The sequence below is a fragment of the Hevea brasiliensis genome, chromosome 7 (genome assembly GCF_030052815.1).
Source record: "Hevea brasiliensis isolate MT/VB/25A 57/8 chromosome 7, ASM3005281v1, whole genome shotgun sequence".
In the NCBI taxonomy this organism is placed as follows: Eukaryota; Viridiplantae; Streptophyta; class Magnoliopsida; order Malpighiales; family Euphorbiaceae; genus Hevea; species Hevea brasiliensis.
The window spans coordinates 51,557,049-51,578,214 of record NC_079499.1 but is presented as its reverse complement, the minus strand read 5'-3'; the positions used below and the strand labels follow the sequence as shown (position 1 = coordinate 51,578,214).

Below are 21,166 nucleotides of genomic sequence, written 5' to 3'. Positions count from 1 at the left end.
TGTCGCCTTGTAATTGGTTAACTGTTGCTCCTGTTTCTCTTATTAGAGCTTGTAATTTGGATGGCCCATCGGCCATGTAATTAAAAAAAAAAAATTACATCTAGAACACACAAAAGAATTCTAGACATGGAAATACTTTTTCAATATATGTTTGTGATTATATTATTCTTTATTTTTTTTTTATTTTACAGTGAAAAAAATATATTAACTAAACATTCATATATATATATATATATATATATATAATTATGAGTTACTTGAAATGAAAAACTAGTTATATTGTTAAGGGCAATTAGACTAAAAGAATTCAAGATACAAACTAATTTATAACTTTATTCAAATATTTTAATTTTATATGAATTAGCTAAAAGTTTTAATTTAAAAAAAAATATTAAATTTTATATAGCATTTACAAATATGTGACTCAAATATATATCAATCAATAAAAAATAAAACAATTGGATAAATAATAATAGCTTGTTTGGTTCAATTCTAAAACCCAAAATTTTGTGAAATTCAATTAAATTTTATATTTTATATGTTTAGTTTAAAAAAAAATTCAATTTTAAGAATTCAATTCTAGGAATTGATTATAATTAAAATCAATTTCTATTAAATTTGATAAAATTTGAAATTAATTTCTCAAAATCTACATAATAATAATTTTTTGGACTAAGATGCCCTTATTAAAAAATTTTCTCCCAATCAAATTCCATTTGCTAAAGAAGAAAATGAACACCACAAATTACCCCTTTATCTATTTCCTATTAATATATTTAAACAACTATATAAAATATTTTATATTTCTCTTAACCTTTTGTGAGACATATGAATTTATTTTATATTTATTAAAAGTATATTATTAATTGAGTTTATATGTTTGTTAATTATTATAAATTTAGCAGTTATATATTTTTTTTAATTTTGTAAAAAAAATATAATTTTTTTTAATTTTATTTTTAGAGTAATTTAAAAAAAGAATAAATAAATTTAAATTATAAAATTATATCAAATATAAATTATCTAAAATTCAATTAAATTCTGTATTTTAATTTGTCATACCAAATAAAACAAAAGATAATGTGAAGATTTGAAAAATTTTTTTTATTCAATTAAACTATTATAACAGGAGAAATAGAGACTTTGAACTCTGAATTATTTGGGCCCTGTGGAAAGTTAATTGGCTCTCTAAAAAAAAATCTTCCTTAAAATGAAACTGCCCTAAATCTTTCTTGAACCTCTAATCCATCTTTCACTCTCTTGCTGCTTCCAGTTTCCATTCTCTCTTCGCCACTATGAAGTTGCTTCCGCGATCAAATGCAAACTTGTGGCGTCGTGTTCATGTAGTTTTACGGGCTCAGTTGCTTCCCAGTGATGCTCTAACTTCTTCATCTTACTCCTCGTCGGCGCCAGTCGACTCTCTGCATCGTAGGATATCGAGGTCAGGAAATCCGGCGGTCTCGATTGTTACGGTTATCGAGAAATGGCTTGAGGAAGGTAAAAGCGTTGAACAATCGGAGCTGCGAATATTTATCAAGCAGCTTCGCAAGTACCGCCGCTTCAAGCAAGCCCTTCAGGTCTATAATTTATCTATCTTTTGTATGTCTACCCGCTTACCCATTTGACGATGAAATCTTTTATGCTCTAGTGTGGTTGCATTCATTTACATGTGTGCTTAATATTCTGACAATTTGGATTTGATTGGGGATTCATTTGTATGTGGAATTGTTCTAATTTGTGGGAAAAGATTGGTTGTGTTACTTTGATTATATGCTTATTCTAGAGGTACTATTGATCCTAATATTTTTTTTTGAATACTAACGTTACCCTATTTTTAATAAATTTTCAGCTACTTTAGTCATTTTAATACATTAAATTACTTTTAAGCAGTCAGACACTTAAACTACTTCGACTTATTTTTAAGTTGACAATGAAAGATAAGTTATCAAATAAACACCCTTGAAGTGGTGAAATAGATTCATTCTATCTTAGAAAAAAAAAAGTGGTGAAATAGATTTAGTTTTGCTTGTGGAAGTTTGTCCTGAGCAAAAGAAATAGAGACAAAGGATTTGTGTTGCTGACCCAACTAGTTAAGGTTAGGAATTGGGGTTTTAATTGAGTTGTGAGAAAGTTTAGTAATTGATCTAGTGGTGCTGCAACTACTTTTTTGAGGCTTGATTAATGCTTGAATCTTGTGTTTATCATTATATAAGTTGGCTGAATTCTATTTGTGAAGCAATTTATGGGGAAGATTTTTACTTCATGATACTCAGTGTCAAACAGCTGAACTGTCTTAATTTTATGTTAGATATCACAATGGATGAGTGACCAAAGGGCCTATAACCTATCTCCTGGAGATGTTGCAATTCAGTTAGATTTGATCACCAAAGTTTATGGCTTAGACGAAGCGGAGCGATATTTTCATAGCATCCCTGATACTTCAAGAGGCCACCAGGTTTATGGTTCTCTTTTAAACTGCTATGCGCACAAGAAATGTTTAGAGAAAGCGGAGGGCATCATGCAAAAAATGAAGGAGTTGCAGTTTGTAAAAAATCCACTGGCTTACAATGTAATGTTGAATCTTTATTCTCAGATGGGTAAATATGAGAAATTAGACATTTTAATGGAAGAGATGGAAGAAAAGGGCATCAATTGTGACATGTTTACGTTTAACGTCAGGTTGAATGCTTATGCAGCCTCTTCTGATATCGAGGGAATGGAGAAACTTCTAATGAAGATGGAGGCTGATCCTGTAATCAACATGGACTTCCATTCTTATGTTACTGCAGCAAATGGTTATTTGAAAGCTGGCCTAATTGAAAAGGCTTTAATGTTGTTGAAGAGATCAGAGCAATTAATTAAAGGTAAGTCAAAATGGTTACCCTTGGAAATGCTCCTCACTTTATATGCTGCTGCTGGGAATAAAGATGAAGTCTACCGTGTTTGGAATTTGTACAAAAATAATGGGAGGTTTTTAAATTCAGGCTATAGTTGTATGATCAGTTCATTAGCGAAGTTGGATGATTTGGATGGTGCTGAGAGGATATGGGAGGAGTGGGATTCTGGGAAGCAGCTGTTTGATATTCGCATTGCAAACTTGATGATTGGTGCTTATTCCAAAAGAGGTCTTTTGGAAAAGGCTGAAGCATGCATAAACAAGATTATAGAGAATGGGATGGAGCCTGATGCGATCACATGGGATCATTTGGCTACTGGATATCGTGCAAGTGGTCAAATGAAGAAAGCAGTAGAAGCAATAAAGAAAGCAATCTCAACAACTAAGAGGGGATGGAAGCCCAGCCTTACTTTGGCCTCTTTTCTTGAGTATTTGAAGGGTAAGGGAGATATTGAAGCAGTAGAAGACCTTTTGAAGATGGTCAAGGAGCATTGTCATTTCTCCGCAGGTGCTACTGCTAAATTATCAAGTTTTATTAGCAAAGAAAACCTAACAACCAACTCCCTCGATCAGAAGGAAGATGATGATGAAATTTTTGGAGGAGAACAACAGTTCATAGAGAAGGGAAGCACCTGAATTATGCCAGGTTAATTATGGCGCTATGATAGTGAATTATTATTATAATTATTATTACTATGGAACAGCCTATTGCCATTGAAACCATTGTTGGCTCATAGCTAATATTAGGTAGTTCCTCCATGTGATATAATGATGATCTCTCTCCATTGGATATTTTTAATTTTTGATTCATTCAGATTTTTTTTTTCCTCTTGAATTGAGGTTTGCAAAAAAAGGATAAAACGGTGGAAATGATGCTCTGTTAAAGTGAGCTGTAAACTAAAATTGTTCTAATCATTGGTGCATTTTTGTAGTTAAGATGTAGGATATGCATGCAAAATAAGAAACTATTGTTTTGTTTCTTATTTGAAGATAGCTAGACTGATACAGGTGTTCCAAGCCAATCTCAAATGGTATTGTTTACGTATACAATCGTTTATTTTTGAAAAATATTTTTCTAAAAATTTTTAAAAAATATCTTTTATAAAAATATTTTTTTATTATTTAATTATAATATTAAATTAATGATATTTTTTTATGTTATACATGTGTAAATATTTTTATATTTAATAAGATAGTCAAAGCTTAGAAAATAAATTCTCTTACAAATGGTTTAGCTCTTTTTGAATGAGAAAATACTTTTCCTTAATTCATTTCTTGAGTTTCCTAAATATTAAAAAAAATATAAAAATTATTTTTTAAAAAAATATTTTTCATAGAAAAACAAAGCCTAAAAGCTAAAAAATAAACGCCTGTGTTTGATTCTATAAAACAAGTAATATTCCTATTTCAAGACTGAAAAGAAACCCAAAGTGGATGTGTAAATGTGTTAGTTGAGACCTCACAGTACTATTAAGCTGAAACTTATCGATAATATTGCATTATTTTTTTATCCTTGCTTTTAAAATTTTGCTTCATGATTTTATTTTTTGTTCTTAGATTAATTTGTCCACTGAATTTTTTTTTTTTATAGATTTACATGTATTTTTTAAAATTTACGTATGATATAAAAGACATTGAATTTATAATTATATTTATTCCTTATTTTTGTTTATTTCATTTTAACTAAACATTCATTTGCTAATAAATTCTATAAAATTATGTATATTATAATGAAAAAAAATATACAAAATAAAATACTAAATATTCATATATGTATATATATATTATGTTTTTATTGATCAATTTAAAAATAAATTAATTATAACTCAATACTTGCATATCGATTACAACTAATACATATTTTATATTATAAAAACAAATAAAAAAAATATTAATATTTTTAATAAAAATAAACATTTATAATCCATGAAATGAAAAACTATTTATATTATGGGCCCTGTGGAACGGTAATGGGCTCTCTCATAAAATCTTCAACAACATGAAACAGCCTTGAACCTTTGTTGAACTTCTAGCTCCTCTTTCACCCGCTTGCTGCTTCCATTTTATGTTCTTTCTTCGCCACTATGAAGTTGCTTCTGCGATCAAATCCAAACTTGTGGCATTGTGCTTATCTAGTTTTACATGTGCAGTTGTTTTCCACTGATGCTCTAACAACTTCATCTTACTCTTCGTCTCAGGAAATCAAGCGGTCTCGATTGTTCCGGTTATCGAGAAATGGCTTGAAGAAGGCAAAGACGTTAAACAATTTGAGCTGCACCAATTCATCAAGAAGCTTCGCAAGTTCCGCCGCTTCAAGCACGCCCTTCAGGTCTCTCATTTATCTATCTTTTTTATGTCTACCCACTTACCCATTTGTTGATGAAATCGTGCTTAATATTTTGACATTTTGGTTTAATTGGGATTTATTTGCATGTGGAATTGTTTAAATTTGTGTGAAAGGATTGATAGATTGAGGCTTAGAACAATATAGGGTCTGGCATTGAGTTTAGAAGCGCAAGACTGCTTTTAAATTTAACTTTAAATTAGTTTTTAATTATCTTCAACTAATATTTTTTGTTTTCTCAACAGCAATGCCAAACTTATCCATAACAGTCCATCGGGCGTTTTAATTGACTTGTAAGTAAGTTTGATCATATATGAAAAACTGTTTTATTTTATTAAAAAAATTATTCAAAATAAATTAGAAGTTATGAGTAAAGTATCTTAATTCTGATAATCTATTTATTACTTTTTATTAAGTAAAAGATTATATTATTTTAATAAATTTTTAGAATACTAATATTATTCTCTTTTTAATAAACTATCAACAATTTAAAAATATTGCATAACATTTTTTTATTATTTTGGTAAATTAAGTTATTTTTAAATACCTATTAATACCTGTTAACCAAAGAACTATCTCTATTTATTTTCAAATTGATTAAGTCAAAAATAAATACTGAGTTGTCAATCCAAACACCCTCTACTGTGGGTAAGTGGTGAAATATGATTTAGTTTTGTTTTAACTTCCCAGGAATTTTGTCTTGAACAAAAGAAACAGAGACAAAGGACTCGTGTTGCTGACCCAACTAGTTAAGATTAGGAACTGATGTTTTAGTTGAATTGTATGAGAAAGTTTAGCATTTGATCTAGTGGTATTTGCAACTATTTTTTTACGGCACTGTTTCCTCTTTTATATAATAAACTGCTTAATTGATACTTTTGGATCTTGTGTTTATCATTATAAAAGTTGGCTGAATTCTATTTGTGAAGCAATTTATGGGGAAGTTTTGACTTCGTAATAGTTGTGTCAAACCTCTGGAGGTTGTCTCATTTTTATGTTAGATATCACAATGGATGAGTAACCAAAGTGACTCTAACCTGTCACCTGGAGATGTTGCAACTCAGTTGGATTTGATCTCCAAAGTTTATGGTTTAGATGAAGCAGAGAGATATTTTAACAGCATCCCTGATACTTCAAGAGGTCACCAGGTTTATGGTTCTCTTTTAAACTGCTATGCACACAAGAAATGTTTAGAAAAGGCAGAGGGCACCATGCAAAAGATGGAGGAGTTGCAGTTTGTAAAAACTCCACTGTCTTACAATGTAATGTTCAATCTTTATTCTCAGACGGGTAAATATGAGAGATTAGACATTCTAATGCAAGAGATGGAAGAAAAGGGCATCAGTTGTGACATTTTCACATTTAACATCAGGTTGAATGCTTATGCAGCATCTTCTGACATTGAGGGAATGGAGAAACTTCTAATGAAGATGGAAGGTAATTCTTTTATCAGCATGGACTCCCATTCTTATTTTACAGCAGCAAAATGGTTGTTTGAAAGCTGGTCTAATTGAAAAGGCTTTAATGATGTTGAAGAGATAAGAGCAATTAATTAAGGATAACTCAAAATGGTTAAACTTGGAAATTCTCCTCACTTTATATGCTGCTGCTGGGAATAAAGATGATTTCTATTGTGTTTGGAATTTGCATAAGAATAATAGGAGGCTTTTCAATTCAGGCTATATATCTATGATTAGTTCATTGTTGAAGTTGGATGATATGGATGGTGCTGAAAGGATCTGGGAGGGGTGGGATTCTTGGAAGAGGCTGTTTGATATTCGCATTGCTAATATAATGATCGGTGTTTGTTCCAAAAGAGGTCTTTGGGAAAAGGCCAAAGCATGCATAAACAAGATTATAGAGAGTGGGATGAGCCTGATGCGACCTCATGGGATCATTTGGCAGCTGGATATCTTGTGGTCAAGCAGATGAAGAAAGCAGTAGAAGTAATAAAGAAAGCAATATCAACAAGTAAAAATGGATGGATGCCCAACCTCGATACTTTGTCTACATGTCTCGAGTATTTGAAAGGTCAGGGAGACATTGAAGCAGTAGAAGACCTTTTGAAGATGATGAAGGAGCATTGTCATTTATATGTGGCTGCTACTGATCAAGTTTTATTAGCAAAGAAAATCTAACAACTAGCGCCTTCGATCAGTGGAAGATGATGGAATTTTTGGAGAACAAGTGTTCACAAACAAGGGAAGTACCTGAAGTATGAAAGGTTAATTATGGCACTTTGATGGTGAATTATTATTATTATTATTATTATTATTATTATTATAGCCATACTAGAAGGTGTGTTTGGATGACCTCCTTTTCAGGAAGTGGTAATGCTTGTTGGTTATTTTTGTTTGACACTGCTTCACACACCAAAGTATGAATGCCAAGGATCTTTCAGAAAGTAGATTTCCATTCAAAGAGTGCGTAACCTTATGGATAAGCTCATACTAACCCATCAATTTGGATTATTATTATTATTATTATTATTATTATTATTATTATTATTATTATTATATATGCAACTGCCTATTTCCATTGAAACCATTGTTAGCTGAAATGAGGTAGTTCCTCTATGTGATATAGTGATGATCCCTCTCCATTGGATATTTTTAATTTTGATTCATTCAGCAATTTCTTTTTCTCTTGTACTAAGCTTGCAAAATAAGGATAAAATGGTGAAACTTTTTGGTCTGTTAAAGCGAGCTGATTGGTTTCTAAAACTAAAATTGTTATTATCACTGGTGCATTTTTGTAGTTAAGATTTTGGATAAGCATGCAAAACAAGACAGTTGTAAATGTGGAAATTCATATCTATAATACCAAGTGTAGAAAAAAAAAAAAAAAAGATGATTCATTTGGGTAAAAGTTTTCTTGAAGACTGCATCCATATTTGTTTTATAACTTGGGTTGGCCTATGATGAGGATAGCACCTTTGCCCTTGATGGGCTAAAGTATCAACTATTTATATAATGTATATGATAGAAATGAAAGAAAAGAACAACCTTTTATAAGGTAAGAAATCGATTTGGACAGTTAGAACTTATTGTTTTTCTTTTTAATAAATTCATATTTTCTATAGCTCACTTGTTTGGATTTTTTTTTTTTGAGAAACTAAATTAGAAATGCTTTAATAGATTAAATTAAATTTGGTGTTGGATTTATTGTGTGTAAATTGCAATAATTTATATCTTCATTATTAAAACAATCCTTAATTTTGTTCTACTTGTGTAATATTTTTGGCTAATAAGCATAATATAACCTTCTTGTATAAATTAAATCTTTAAATCATTTAATTTTGAACTCTTTCTCATTTTTCTCTTAGCATTTGAGATTTATTCATAGCCAAAACACATCCCTAAGAGTTCATGCCACAAGTTATTCAGAGGAAGCGCAGGAATAGAATATCCAGTATCCAGGACCAAACTGGTACCTAGAAGTTCTCTTTTTATGAGGTCTTAGAGGTAGCTCAAACTTATTTTCAAATATTTATGCTTCCTCCAATCTTGTTAATTTTAAAAATATTACTAATGGGTTTGCTCCTAGTGTCTGAGTATATAAATGGCTATTTTATAAGTTTGATTTCAAGGGAGGAAATCTGGAAGGCTATTTTCTCTATACCTCCCTCCAAAGCTTCAAGAAAGGATGGTTTGGCGGCTTTATTTTTTCAAAAATTTTGGAGGATAGTAGGGGATGAGGTGGGTGGCGTTGTTATGGAGTTCTTTCAAAATGGTAAGATACTTCAGAGGCTAAACCATATAATTCTCTTATTTTTGTGGCTTGAATTTTGGATATATTTTTTTATGGACCCGAATTGTGACCCGACTCGAAAGTTTTCGCCCTGCGACCCGATTGGGATAAAAAGTGAGATCTGTGGTGGTAGCGGAGGGCACGGGTCGATAGGCCCTGGCCCGAAGCCCACCACTGATCTCCTTAGGAGTGCAAGGGCAACACCCCCACGGTATGGATCAATATAAATATTGTAATATTCTATCATTTGCGGTAGAGTTGTGAGATATTTAGAAAATTCTGATTGATTGTATCTTGCTCTTGTCATCATAGTGAAACTTTTTTTCTCTTGTCTTGCCCATGGACATAGACCCTACGGTTGAATTAATAAAATCTTGTGTTATTCTTCTTCTCTTTTCAATACTGTGTAATTGTGCGATTTGTATGTGTGCGATTTGTGTGTGTGCCTTGGATTTGCGTGCTTGTTATAACAAACTGGTATCAGAGCTTTGTGTGCAAAACTTAGAGTTTACAGATGGCGTCGTCTTCAACAAAGTATGAGATGAGAAGTTTGATGGTGGATCGAGTTTCAGTCTATGGAAGATTAAAATTAAATCTTTCTTGATCCTACAAGGTCTATGGAAGGCAATCGATAATAACTTTCCAGAAGGTATGGAAGAGGCGGAGAAGGCTGATCTAAAGAAGAGAGCCTTGAGTGCGATTTTCATGAGCGTAACTAATAATGTCCTATGCGAGATTGCTGGTGAAAGCTTAGCATCTGAGGCATGGAAGAAATTAGAGGAGTTATACTCTGCCAAATCGCTGACCAACTGCCTGTATCTGAAGAAAAGACTTTACAATCTGAGAATGAGCGAAGGTACGCCCATTAAAGAACATCTGGATGAATTCAATTCAATCATTATGGATCTAAAGAATATTAATATTGAGATTGATAATGAGGGTCAGGCCCTTATTGTGTTATGTTCTTTGCCACCCTCATATGAAACTTTTGTTGATACTCTATTGTATGGTAAAGATAGTATTTCACTAGACGATATTAGTAATTCTCCAAAATCGAAGGAGTTGAAAAAGAAATTTCCAGATAATAGAGAAAGATTTTAGGGGGAAGGTTTGGTGAGCAGGGGAAGAAAACATTCAAGGGAGGGTTCTTCCAGTAGGAAAAAATCTAAGGCCAGATCTAAGTCAAGAATGACAAAAGGCCAACTGTTTTGAGTGCAGAGAGTAAAATCATTACAGGAGAGACTGTCCCAAGTTAAAAAATAAAAAGGGAAAGCAACCAGAAAGTTCTGTGAATGTGGTTGATAGTTTTATTGATTCTGATGGTTATGACAGTGCTGGAGAAATTTTATTCGTGAGTTCAGATCATGGACAAAATTTTTGGATTCTTGATACTGCTGCTACTTATAACATGTGTCCACACAGAAACTGGTTTGTCACTTACAAACAGATGAGTGGCAAGGTGTTTCTGGGCAATGATCGTGCATTATCTGTTGAAAGAATTGGTAATATTAGATTGAGGATGTTTGATGGCGTTGTCAAAACTATAGTGTTGGCATGTTCCAAGACTAAAGAGGAACCTAATTTCTCTTGGGATACTTGACTCTCATGGATTTAGATACTATGCAGAGGATGGAGTTCTCAAAGTGTGTAAGGGCTCTATAGTACTTATAAAGAGCAGTTTGGTTTCAGGATTATATTTTCTTTAGGGTAGTACAGTTTCAGGGGAAGCTGCAGTAGCATCCGGAAGCAATAATCAGAATCAGACTTAATTGTGGCATATGCGTCTTGGTCATATGAGTGAAAGAGGATTATCTATGTTAAGCAAGCAGGATTTGTTGGAAGGGCAAAAAACAGAATCTATGGACTTTTGTGAACACTGTGTGTTTGGCAAACAGACCAGGGTAAAGTTCGACAAAAAGGCAGTGCGCAAGACCAGAGGAACGGTGGATTATATCCACTCAGATCTATGGGGTCCTAACAGAATCCCTTCCAAGAGCGGTGCCAGGTACTTCATGACTTTGATTGATGATTACTATCGGATGGTGTGGGTGTATTTTTTGAAAACAAAAGATGAGGCATTTTTAACCTTTATAAAGTGGAAGACGATGATTGATAAGCAGACAGAAAAGAAGGTCAAGCATCTTAGAACTGATAACGGATTAGAATTTTGCAATCGTGAGTTCGATGTATTCTGCAGCAATGAAGGCATAGTGAGACATCGCACTTGTACAAGGACAACACAACAGAATGGTATTGCAGAACGCATGAACAGAATGCTTTGTGACAAAGCACAAAGCATGCTCTCACATTCAGGATTAGGAAAGGATTTCTGGGCTGAAGCAATTAATACAGCCTGTTTCTTAATTAATAGATCTCCATCTACAGCTATTGATTGCAAAACTCCTTTTGAGATCTGGTTTGGTTCACATGCTGATTACTCTCAGCTGAGAGTATTTGGTTGCCCTGCTTATGCTCATGTGAGAGATGGTAAGCTTGAGTCGAGGGTAAGAAAATGTATATTTCTAGGATATGCATCTAGAGTGAAAGGTTACAGGTTGTGGTGCAATGATCCAAAGTCTCCAAGATTAATTATCAGCAGGGATGTGGCATTTAATGAGTTTGCTTCATTGGATAGTCAGAGGGAGAAGTCAATAGCAGAATCAGATCACGGTCTCAGAGAACAAGTGGAGCTTGATATTGATACTTCAGCAATTCAGTCCAGTGATTCAGAAGATGAGGTGTAAGATCCTGATCAACAAGAGGATGCACCTGAGCAATAGCAATAGGAACCATATAGCATTGCAACTGGTAGAGAGAGAAGACAATTAGACCACTGCAGAGATATGCATATGCAGATTTAGTTGCGTTTGCCTTGTCAGTTGCTGAGTTAGTTGATGTGCATGAACCCAGCAATTATAGAAAAGCTATTTCTTGTTCAGATGCAGATCAGTGGGTCGGTGTTATGAGTGAAGAAATTGAATCTCTTCACAAGAATTAGACTTGGGAGCTTGTAATATTACTTAAGGGACAAAAAGTGGTAGGTTACAAATGGGTGTTTAAGAAAAAGGAAGACACTCCAGGGGTTAAAGCACCTCGATATAAGGCACGGTTGGTAGCAAAAGGCTTTATTCAGAGGGAGGGGATTGACTTTAATGAAGTGTTTTCTTCAGTTGTAAAGCATAGTTCTATAAGAGTTTTACTTGCTATGGTTGCTCGTCATGATCTAGAGCTTGAGCAACTAGATGTGAAGACAACATTTTTGCATGGCGAGTTGGAGGAGCAAATTTATATGAGTCAATCTGAGGGATTTCTCATTCCAGGTATGGAAAATCATGTTTGCTTACTTAAGAAATCTTTATATGATTTGAAACAGTCTCCTAGGTAGTGATACAAAAGATTTGATACATTCATGGTTCATAATGGCTTTAATCGTAGTTCATATGATAGTTGTGTGTATCATAAGAAGCTTTAAGATGATTTCTTTGTTTATTTGCTGTTGTATGTGGATGACATGCTTATTGCTGCTAAAAGCATGTCACAATTCTGAAAAAAAGCAGTTGAGTGATGAGTTTGAGATGAAAGATTTGGATGCTGCAAAGAAGATATTGGAAATGGAAATTACCAAGAATAGAAGTGTTGGGAAGCTTTTCATATCTCAACAGGCTTATGTTGAGAAAGTACTTAAGCATTTTAACATGAACAATGCTAAGCCTGTGACTATTTTATTTGCTGCCCATTTCAAGTTATCTGCAGACATGTCACCCAAAGCAGATGAGGAGATGGAGCACATGTTTGGTGTTCCCTATTCGAGTGCTGTTGGTAGCATCATGTATGCTATGGTATGCACCCGACCTGACATTTCACATGCAGTTAGTGTTATAAGTAGATACATGGCGTGTCCTGGGAAAGAGCATTGGCAGGCAGTGAAATGGATTTTGAGGTATTTGAAGGGTACTGCAGATGTTGGTCTGACATTTGACAAGGCCAAGATAAGTGATTCAGTTGTTGGCTATGTGGATTCAGATTTTGCAGGAGACTTTGATAAGAGGAGATCTTTGACAGGTTGTTTGTTTACTCTTTCTGAAAGTGCTATCAGTTGGAAGGCTTGCAAGCTACAGTTGCTTTGTCTACCACAGAGGCTGAATATATGGCCTTAGTAGAGGTAGTAAAGAAAGCTTTTATGGTTACAAGTATTAGTAGTATGCCCTAGAGTAAATCATTTAGTATGTATCTTATACATATTTTATTAATAAAAGGCATTTTTACTTTTTCATTTACATAATATATTTATGTGTAATAGAAAAGGTCCATTGATATTTTGTTAGAAATTCTATTCTTAAGTTGTTAAGAATATGAGTGACAGAATTTCTAGCACGAAGTATCATAAATTGATTCACAATCGAGGATACTTCACACATGATATGATTTATTTAGAAAGATTGTATTCATGTTTGTTCCTAATGTATTTATATGAGATATAAATAAGATGGAATAATGAGTCTCATGCCATATAACAAACATGATAGACACTTATATATGATAAGAAGGCCGAACCAGTGACATTTATGACAAACACATGGAGTTTACTCTTGTCAATGCATTGTCATAAATCATATCAGTGCATATAATCTTTAGACCTGAGATAGCACAGTTATCTTGTATATAGGTTGTTTGAATTTGATACTGTTTTCATACTTGTACTGTGTATGGATATATGGGCATGTGTTGGCTCCTACTAGTTATATATGGAGGTAGGTGTTGATCAAGATGAAATCTATTACCCTAAGTAAATAGGGATAAAATCCTATGTTCATTTAATTGTTATTGATGTTTCAAGCTTCTAGCCAGGACATATAGATTTAATAAAAAAAGAGTTTCTGATGAGAAAATCTTTTTAATCAAGAACTGGAATTAAAAGAGAACACAATATTCATAGCAAATGGGGTTTAACATAAATCATGACTCCAACTCGAATTGGGATTTTGTAACAGAGAGATTCTAGTGCATGGTAACATATGTTAAAAGGTTCATTTAAGGTATTCCTTATTACTGATTGGGTAGCCATGGCATACTATGCTAGATATTAATCATGGTCTATGAGGTGCATAAAATGATTTAGAGAAATCATTTATGGTAAGAAAGAGTTATGATGATATTAAGAGTTGATATCATATATTATTGCCAATTAGTGATGAGCCTAGTGAGTCACACACATACACAAGTAATCACCAAGTTAAATGTGATTTAATTAATTAGTTAAAGAGTTTAATTGATTAATTAAATAGGTTTGGTTTGCAATTAAATTGCAAAGTTCCTAGCATAGCTTGAAACCAAATCTAGGTTATTGGATGTATAGTACAAGTTAAATTTATATTTAAAGTGTTTAAATATGAATTTAATTAATTAGTTTATATTTGATATAAATTAATTAGTAGAAGAGAAATAATTATTTTGGGCTGAGAACTCAAAATTAAGACACAAGGGTAATTTGGTCATTTCACAGGGTGATATGTGGCACTATGAGATGGTGACACATGGCACTACACATAAGCTTGCCATTTGTTTTTTAATCATGTAAAATGATCAAAGTCAAGATTAAATCTAGATTTGACACTTAGCACAATGTGATTGGGTCAATTAAACTAAGAGCCAATCAGAAGATGACATGTGGTAAGGGTTTTAAGTGATGACTTAGCTATATAAGGGAAAAGATGAAAGAACAAAAGAATAATCTGATTTCTTTCATTGTGTGCGGCCACCCTTGTCTTATTCTTCATCTCTTCTTCTTCATCTCTCATCAATTCAAAGAGAATTGCCAACATTCTCTTGAATTAAAATTGCTGGAAATTATTTTAGTCTCCTAAAATTGTCCTATATATAACATTGTTTTAGGGATTTAGTGTCCTATATACATCTATAACATCTCTAAAGGCAAAATCTTAATTTCTAATTGATTGGAAAGGCTTGAGAAGCTGTTCAAAGGGCTGCCATTGGTGATTTTGGTGTGAACAAACTAGAGGGACAACATCTGGGGTCCTAGGTGCTTCACAAAGGTACCAAACACAACTACAGTGCATCAAAAGGTTAGTGCACATCTTCTTGATTTAATCTAGGGTTTTAATGAATTAATCTGTTAATTCTAAAAATCTTAAATGACAAACATAGATCCAAATACATATTAAAAGAGTTTTAATATACAATTGAATATTAAAATCAATAGGTAAAAATTGAATCTTGCATGATGCATGAGACCTTAGAAGAAAATTTTTGAATTCAATGTTCTAATCTAATAATTTTCATGTTTCCGCTCATTCAATTGGCATCAGAGCCACTATTTTTGCCATTTAGATTGTCTATTATATGATTTAATTGTATGATTTGATCATGAGATGATTGATTCATTGCTGGTTGCAAAGAAATATGTGGCGGCACACATAGTGGAGCCACCATAGGTGGCGGCATCAATGGCACCTTATGGTGCGCAAGGTTTGCTTGAATGTGGGCTTGGCTTCAAGGCCCATAATTAGGCCCATGACTAATTAAAGTGTTTAATTAGGAGTTTTAATCACAATATTAAATTTTGATTCAAATCTGAATTTTTAAATTTGTTTGAATGTGATTCAAATCTGAATTTTTAAATTTGTTTGAATGTGATTCAAATCTGGATTTTTAAGTTAAATATGAGATATTCAATTTAATTTAAGTATGTATGCCTTATTTAATTGTTAAATAGTAATATACATGATAGATGATCATGGACAATAAAAGACCAATGTGATTGGATTTATTTCTTTTATTTTTCTTTGAGTTGTAAATTAATTAATTCATTTTAATTTATTTTGGTGGCATGTATTATAAAGGTTGTAATATTTTTGGGTTATAATTTCATTTATTTGGTTCTTGTAAATTCGCTTTGGTATGCCAAGGATTGCTATGTAATTGGATTGTAAGAAGATCAAGGAGGTTAAGAGCATTGGTGGGACCAGTGGGAGGAATTCAAGATCAAGTGTTGATTATATACTCCTTCAGCAACTCTTGTAATATGAATGAATGAAATGCGCTTAGGAATGCCCTGATTCAATTCTTGGTGGCTCAGAATTGAATCTCTTAGAAAGTCTATGATCATACCATATTTATTGTTTATCCATGAATGCATGAGATGTATGGGATTGTATGCAAGTATATGATATATGCATGCTAAATGGATAATATGCAAAGTGAAACCATAATAGTAATTAGGACGACTACCAAATCTTTCAAACAAATAATTAAGTTGGAAATGGTATAATTAAAGTAATTATAACATGGGCCCTTCATTGAGGCAATTATTTTAAGAAATTTTAAATACTTGCATATGATGCAATTAATTTAAGAGATTTTCTTAAGAATAATTGTTAAACATGAGATATTGTAAATATATAAATGGATTGGTGACTAATAATGGATGTGTCTGAGGACATTAAAATTATTTGTATGTTTACTGGCTCAATGGGATCAACTTAACTAATGCAAGATAAGTCAATAATGGATGTGCTTGAGATTTCGAGCATTAGGGGCTAGGTAAAGGATTGAACTTCACATGAGATGTGATGGGCAAGGAGTTGCTCACTTATAGTTTATTGTAATTCTAATAATGGATGTGCATGAGGATGATCAATAAGACTATAAGAATTCAATCACCCACTAGAAATTCATCCAACTAGGATTTCCGTTTTTTACTTTGGAAGTGTAGGATTTGCTAAATTAGTGGGAGGACCAATTTGATTAAAAGACCATAATCATTTTGGTTAAATATATGATACATTTACTAATTAATCTGGTTATTTTCTGCAGTTAATTTTTTGATAATAATGAGCACACCACAATCACCGTCATCCAATATCCTTGCAAGCGTACTTGATCGCAATAGGTTGACAGGACCTAATCTCTCTGATTGGCTAAGAAATTTAAAGCTTGTCCTGAACCTTGAATATATAGGATATGTTCTAGACTCACAAGTTCCTGGTCCCTTACCTCCAGAGGCCACTCAAGAGGAACATGAAACTTTGGACAAATGGAAGGAGCATGATATGAGAGTCAAGTGTTACATGCTTGCTTCTATGAGTAATAAGTTACAGAAGCAGCATGACAACATGCAGAGTGCGAGTGAGATCCTCCTTCACCTACAAGAGTTGTATGGTGAGCACAGTATGAATGCTAAGTATGAGATATCTAGACAGTTATTCCTCATGAGGATGTCTGAGGGACAGAATGTTGGGGATCATGTCCACAAGATGATTCGGCTGATTGAGCAACTGGAACATCTCGACTTTAACATGGATTTCCAACTGCAAACGGATTTGATCCTTCAGTCCCTTCCTAAGTCATTTGGGAATTTTGTGACAAATTTCCATATGACTAAACAGGAATGCACCTTGGCTGGTTTACTTAACATGCTGGTTATTGCCCAAAAGAATATACCGAGCAATAAAGGAAAAGAGGTAGCTTTGATTGCATCTTCTTCTGCTGGAAAGTCTAATAAGAAAAAGGGCAATAAGGAAAAAAAAAACCTCAAATTTGTAGTCCTTCTAAGAAAATAGCTAAACAGAAAGGGAAGACTAAAGCTGATGGAGGCAAAGGAAAGTGTTTCCACTGCCAGCAGGATGGGCACTAGAAAAGGAACTGCCCATAGTATCTCACTTCTCTGAATGATAAGGATACACCTTTGGAAGGTATGTCCATATCTTGTTATTTAAATTCTGATGATACTCATAGTTTATTTACAGCTTGGGTTTTAGATACTGGTGTCAATTCTCACATTTCTTATGATATGCAGGAATGAGCAAAAAGTAGCAGCTTGCGTTCTCGAGATGTTAGACTCCGGATTGGCGATGGCTCAACTGTTGAAGCTTCAGCCATAGGATTTAAATCTTTTTACATGTCTGGACATGTTTTGTGTTTGAATAATATTTTATATGTACTTGATGCTTTTAAGAACATCATTTTTATATCTAGTTTGACTGGAAATAGCTATGAATTTAAGTTCACAAATGATGTTTATAATATTTATTTTGAAAATAAATATGTTGGCTCGGGTTATATGAATGATGGTTTTTATTATTTAGATAATAATGACAAACACAAATTGAATGCAAGTGATTTAAATCAATGCAATGCTATGGTGAAAATCAACTCAAGTTCAAAATATATTTGACACTTAATATTAGGTCATATTGTAGAAGCTGGGATTGGAAAACTGGAGAAAATTGAGATTTTATCCTCATTGGGTTCTGAATCTACTCCAACTTATGAATCCTGCCTTCAAGGCAAAATGATCAGATCACTCTTTGTTGGACAATGGCTAAGAGCTGAAAATATTTTAGAGCTAATACATAGTGATATATGTGGTCCATTTAAAGAAATGGCTATAGGCTGTTTTCATTATTTTATTACCTTTATTGATGATAAATCAAGGTTTTGGTATTTGTATTTGATGAAATACAAACATGAATCCTTTAAAAAGTTCAAATAATTTAAATCTGAAGTAGAAAATCAAACAGGAAAAAGTATTAAAGCTCTTCGATCAGATCATGGAGGTGAATACTTGAGTACTGAATTTGATGAATACTTGAAAGAGCATGACATTGGTTCCTAGCTGACTCTTCCAGGAACATCACAGTTGAATGATGTATCTGAAAGGAGAAATCGCACCCTATTAGATATGGTATGTAGTAAGATGAGCTATACTGATATGTCAATCTTCTTTTGGGGATTTGCATTAGAATCAGTTTTGCATATTCTGAATAGGATTCCATCAAAATCAGTATCTTCCACACCTTATGAGATATGGCATGGAAGAAAACCAAGTTTTAAGCATGTTAAGATTTAGGGTTGTCCAGCTTATATCAAAAAGCTAAACACTGATAAATTGGAAACTAGATCAGAAAATGGTCGATTTGTTGGATATCCAAAAGAGAGTTTTGGATATTATTTTTATTTGCCTACATCACAAAAGGTTGTGGTAAGTAGAGATGCCACATTTCTTGAACAACAGTTTGTTCTAGAAGGAGGCAAAGAAAAGCAAATAGAGTTAGAATTGGAGAATTCTAACTAATTAACAGATTAGATGGATATAGATCCATCTAGTCAACTTACACCTGTTGATGAAATATCTACTGTAATTCCTCGCAGATCAACCAGGATATCTCACCCACCAGTGAGATATGATTTTCTTCATAAAGAAAAACAAGAGTTGTCTACTTTTGAAGAAGTAGATTATGGAGATGATCCACTTACCTATGAAGAAGCTATATCAGATATAGACTCTTCAAAATGGATTGATGCTATGAAATCCGCGATTGATTCCATGTATAAGAATAAAGTTTGGGATCTTGTTGACCCACCTGGAGGTATTGTACCTATAGGGAACAAATGGGTTTTCAAAAAGCAAATTGGTTCTGATGGAAAGGTAGAGACCTGTAAAGCAAGGCTAGTAGCGAAAGGGTTTCACCAAAGGCAAGAAATCGACTATGAGGAGACTTTCTCGCCTGTTGCCATACTTAAATCAATTAGGATTCTATTAACAATAGCTGCATACTATGATTATGAGATTTGGAAAATGGATGTCAAAACAACTTTTCTCAATGGATACATTGAAGAAAACATTTTCATGGAATAACTTAGGGATTTTGAATCCCAAGATGGTTCCAAGGCATGCAAGTTAAAGCGATCCATTTATGGGTTAAAACAAGCTTCGATGAGTTGGAACATCCGTTTTGATAAAGCCATTAAGTCATTTGATTTTATCAAAAATGAGGATGAGCCATGTGTATATAAGAAGGTTAGTGACAGGGCTGTCACTTTCCTTGTCTTATATATGGATGACATTTTGTTGATGGGTGATGACATAGGTATGTTGACAACTGTAAAGGTGTGGTTGTCAAATACATTCTCCATGAAAAACTTAGGGGAGGCAACCTATATTCTTGGGATTCGCATCTATAGAGATAGAGCGAAAAGAATAATTGGTTTATCTCAAAGTCTATACTTGGAAAAGGTGTTAAAGAGGTTTAATATGCTTGATTCTAAGAGAGGATTGTTACTAGTGAGACATGGTATCCACCTTTTTAAAGAGATGTCTCCAAAGACACCTGAAGAAAGAGATAAAATAGCCAGGATTCTATATGCTTCGGCTATTGAAAGTTTGATGTATGTAAGTTGTGTACTAGACCGGATATCGCATATGCTGTTAGTTTGACTAGCAGGTGTCAATCCAATCCAGGTTTGGAACACTGGATAGCTGTCAAGAATATCCTTAAGTACTTGAGAAGAACTAAGGATTTATTCTTGATATATGGAGGTGGTGACTTGCAATTGGATGGTTATACTGATTCTGATTTCCAATCAGATATCGATGATAGAAAGTTTACCTCTGGATATGTATTCATTTGTAATAGAGGTGCAGTCAGTTGGAAGAGTTCCAAATAGAGTATGACCACGGATTCCACTACCGAGGCTGAGTATTTTGCTGCATCAGATGCTGCAAAGGAAGCTATTTGGATAAATAAGTTCATGATAGAACTTGCAGTAGTTTCTTCCATTGACTCAGCAGTTCCACTCTACTGTGACAACAATGGAGCAGTCATACAGGCTAAGGAACCTCGGTCTCACTAGAAGTCCAAACACATAGAAAGCTGCTATCACATTATCAGAGAAATAGTTGGGCGAGGCGATGTAGCCATGCAGAAAATAGCATCAGCTGAAAATCTAGCTGATCCATTCACTAAGCCTATGTCATAAACTCAGCTAGACCGACATCTTGAGAAGATGGGTCTAAGATATTGTAATGAATGACTCTAGTACTAGTGGGAGATTGTTAGTAGTATGCTTTAGAGCATATTATTTAGTATGTATCTTGTACATGTTTTATTAATAAAAGGTATTTTCACTTTTCTGTTTATATAATATATTTATGTGTGATAGAAAAGGTCAATTGATATTTTGTTAGAAATTCTATTCTTAATTTGTTAAGAATATGAGTGACAGTATTTCTAGCACAAAGTATCATAAATTGGTTCACAATCGAGGATACTTCACAATAAGGACATGACTTATCCAGTAAGATTGTATTCATGTTTATTCCCAATGTATTTATATGAGATATAAATAAGATGGAATGGTGAGTCTCATGCCATATA

At 33.3% G+C, this 21,166-nt stretch overlaps 1 protein-coding gene and 1 pseudogene across 1 annotated transcript; both read left to right on the top strand.

Moving 5' to 3' along the window:
* Positions 1 to 1,158: 1,158 nt before the first annotated feature.
* LOC110664466 (pentatricopeptide repeat-containing protein At2g20710, mitochondrial) lies at positions 1,159 to 3,710 on the top strand. The gene is made up of 2 exons (XM_021824174.2): positions 1,159 to 1,577; positions 2,309 to 3,710. The coding sequence occupies exons 1-2, from the start codon at positions 1,296 to 1,298 to the stop codon at positions 3,530 to 3,532; spliced, it is 1,506 nt and encodes a 501-aa protein (XP_021679866.2). The 5' UTR covers positions 1,159 to 1,295; the 3' UTR covers positions 3,533 to 3,710.
* Positions 3,711 to 4,906: 1,196 nt separating this feature from the next.
* Positions 4,907 to 7,856, top strand: LOC110664467 (pentatricopeptide repeat-containing protein At2g20710, mitochondrial-like; annotated as a pseudogene).
* Positions 7,857 to 21,166: the final 13,310 nt, after the last annotated feature.

Excerpts from the sequence above, each read along its gene's own strand:
- LOC110664466 (XM_021824174.2), top strand. The coding sequence starts at position 1,296 with ATGAAGTTGCTTCCGCGATCAAATGCAAACTTGTGGCGTCGTGTTCAT. Across the intron at positions 1,578-2,308 it reads GCTTCAAGCAAGCCCTTCAG|ATATCACAATGGATGAGTGA; the intron begins GTCTATAATTTA and ends ATTTTATGTTAG.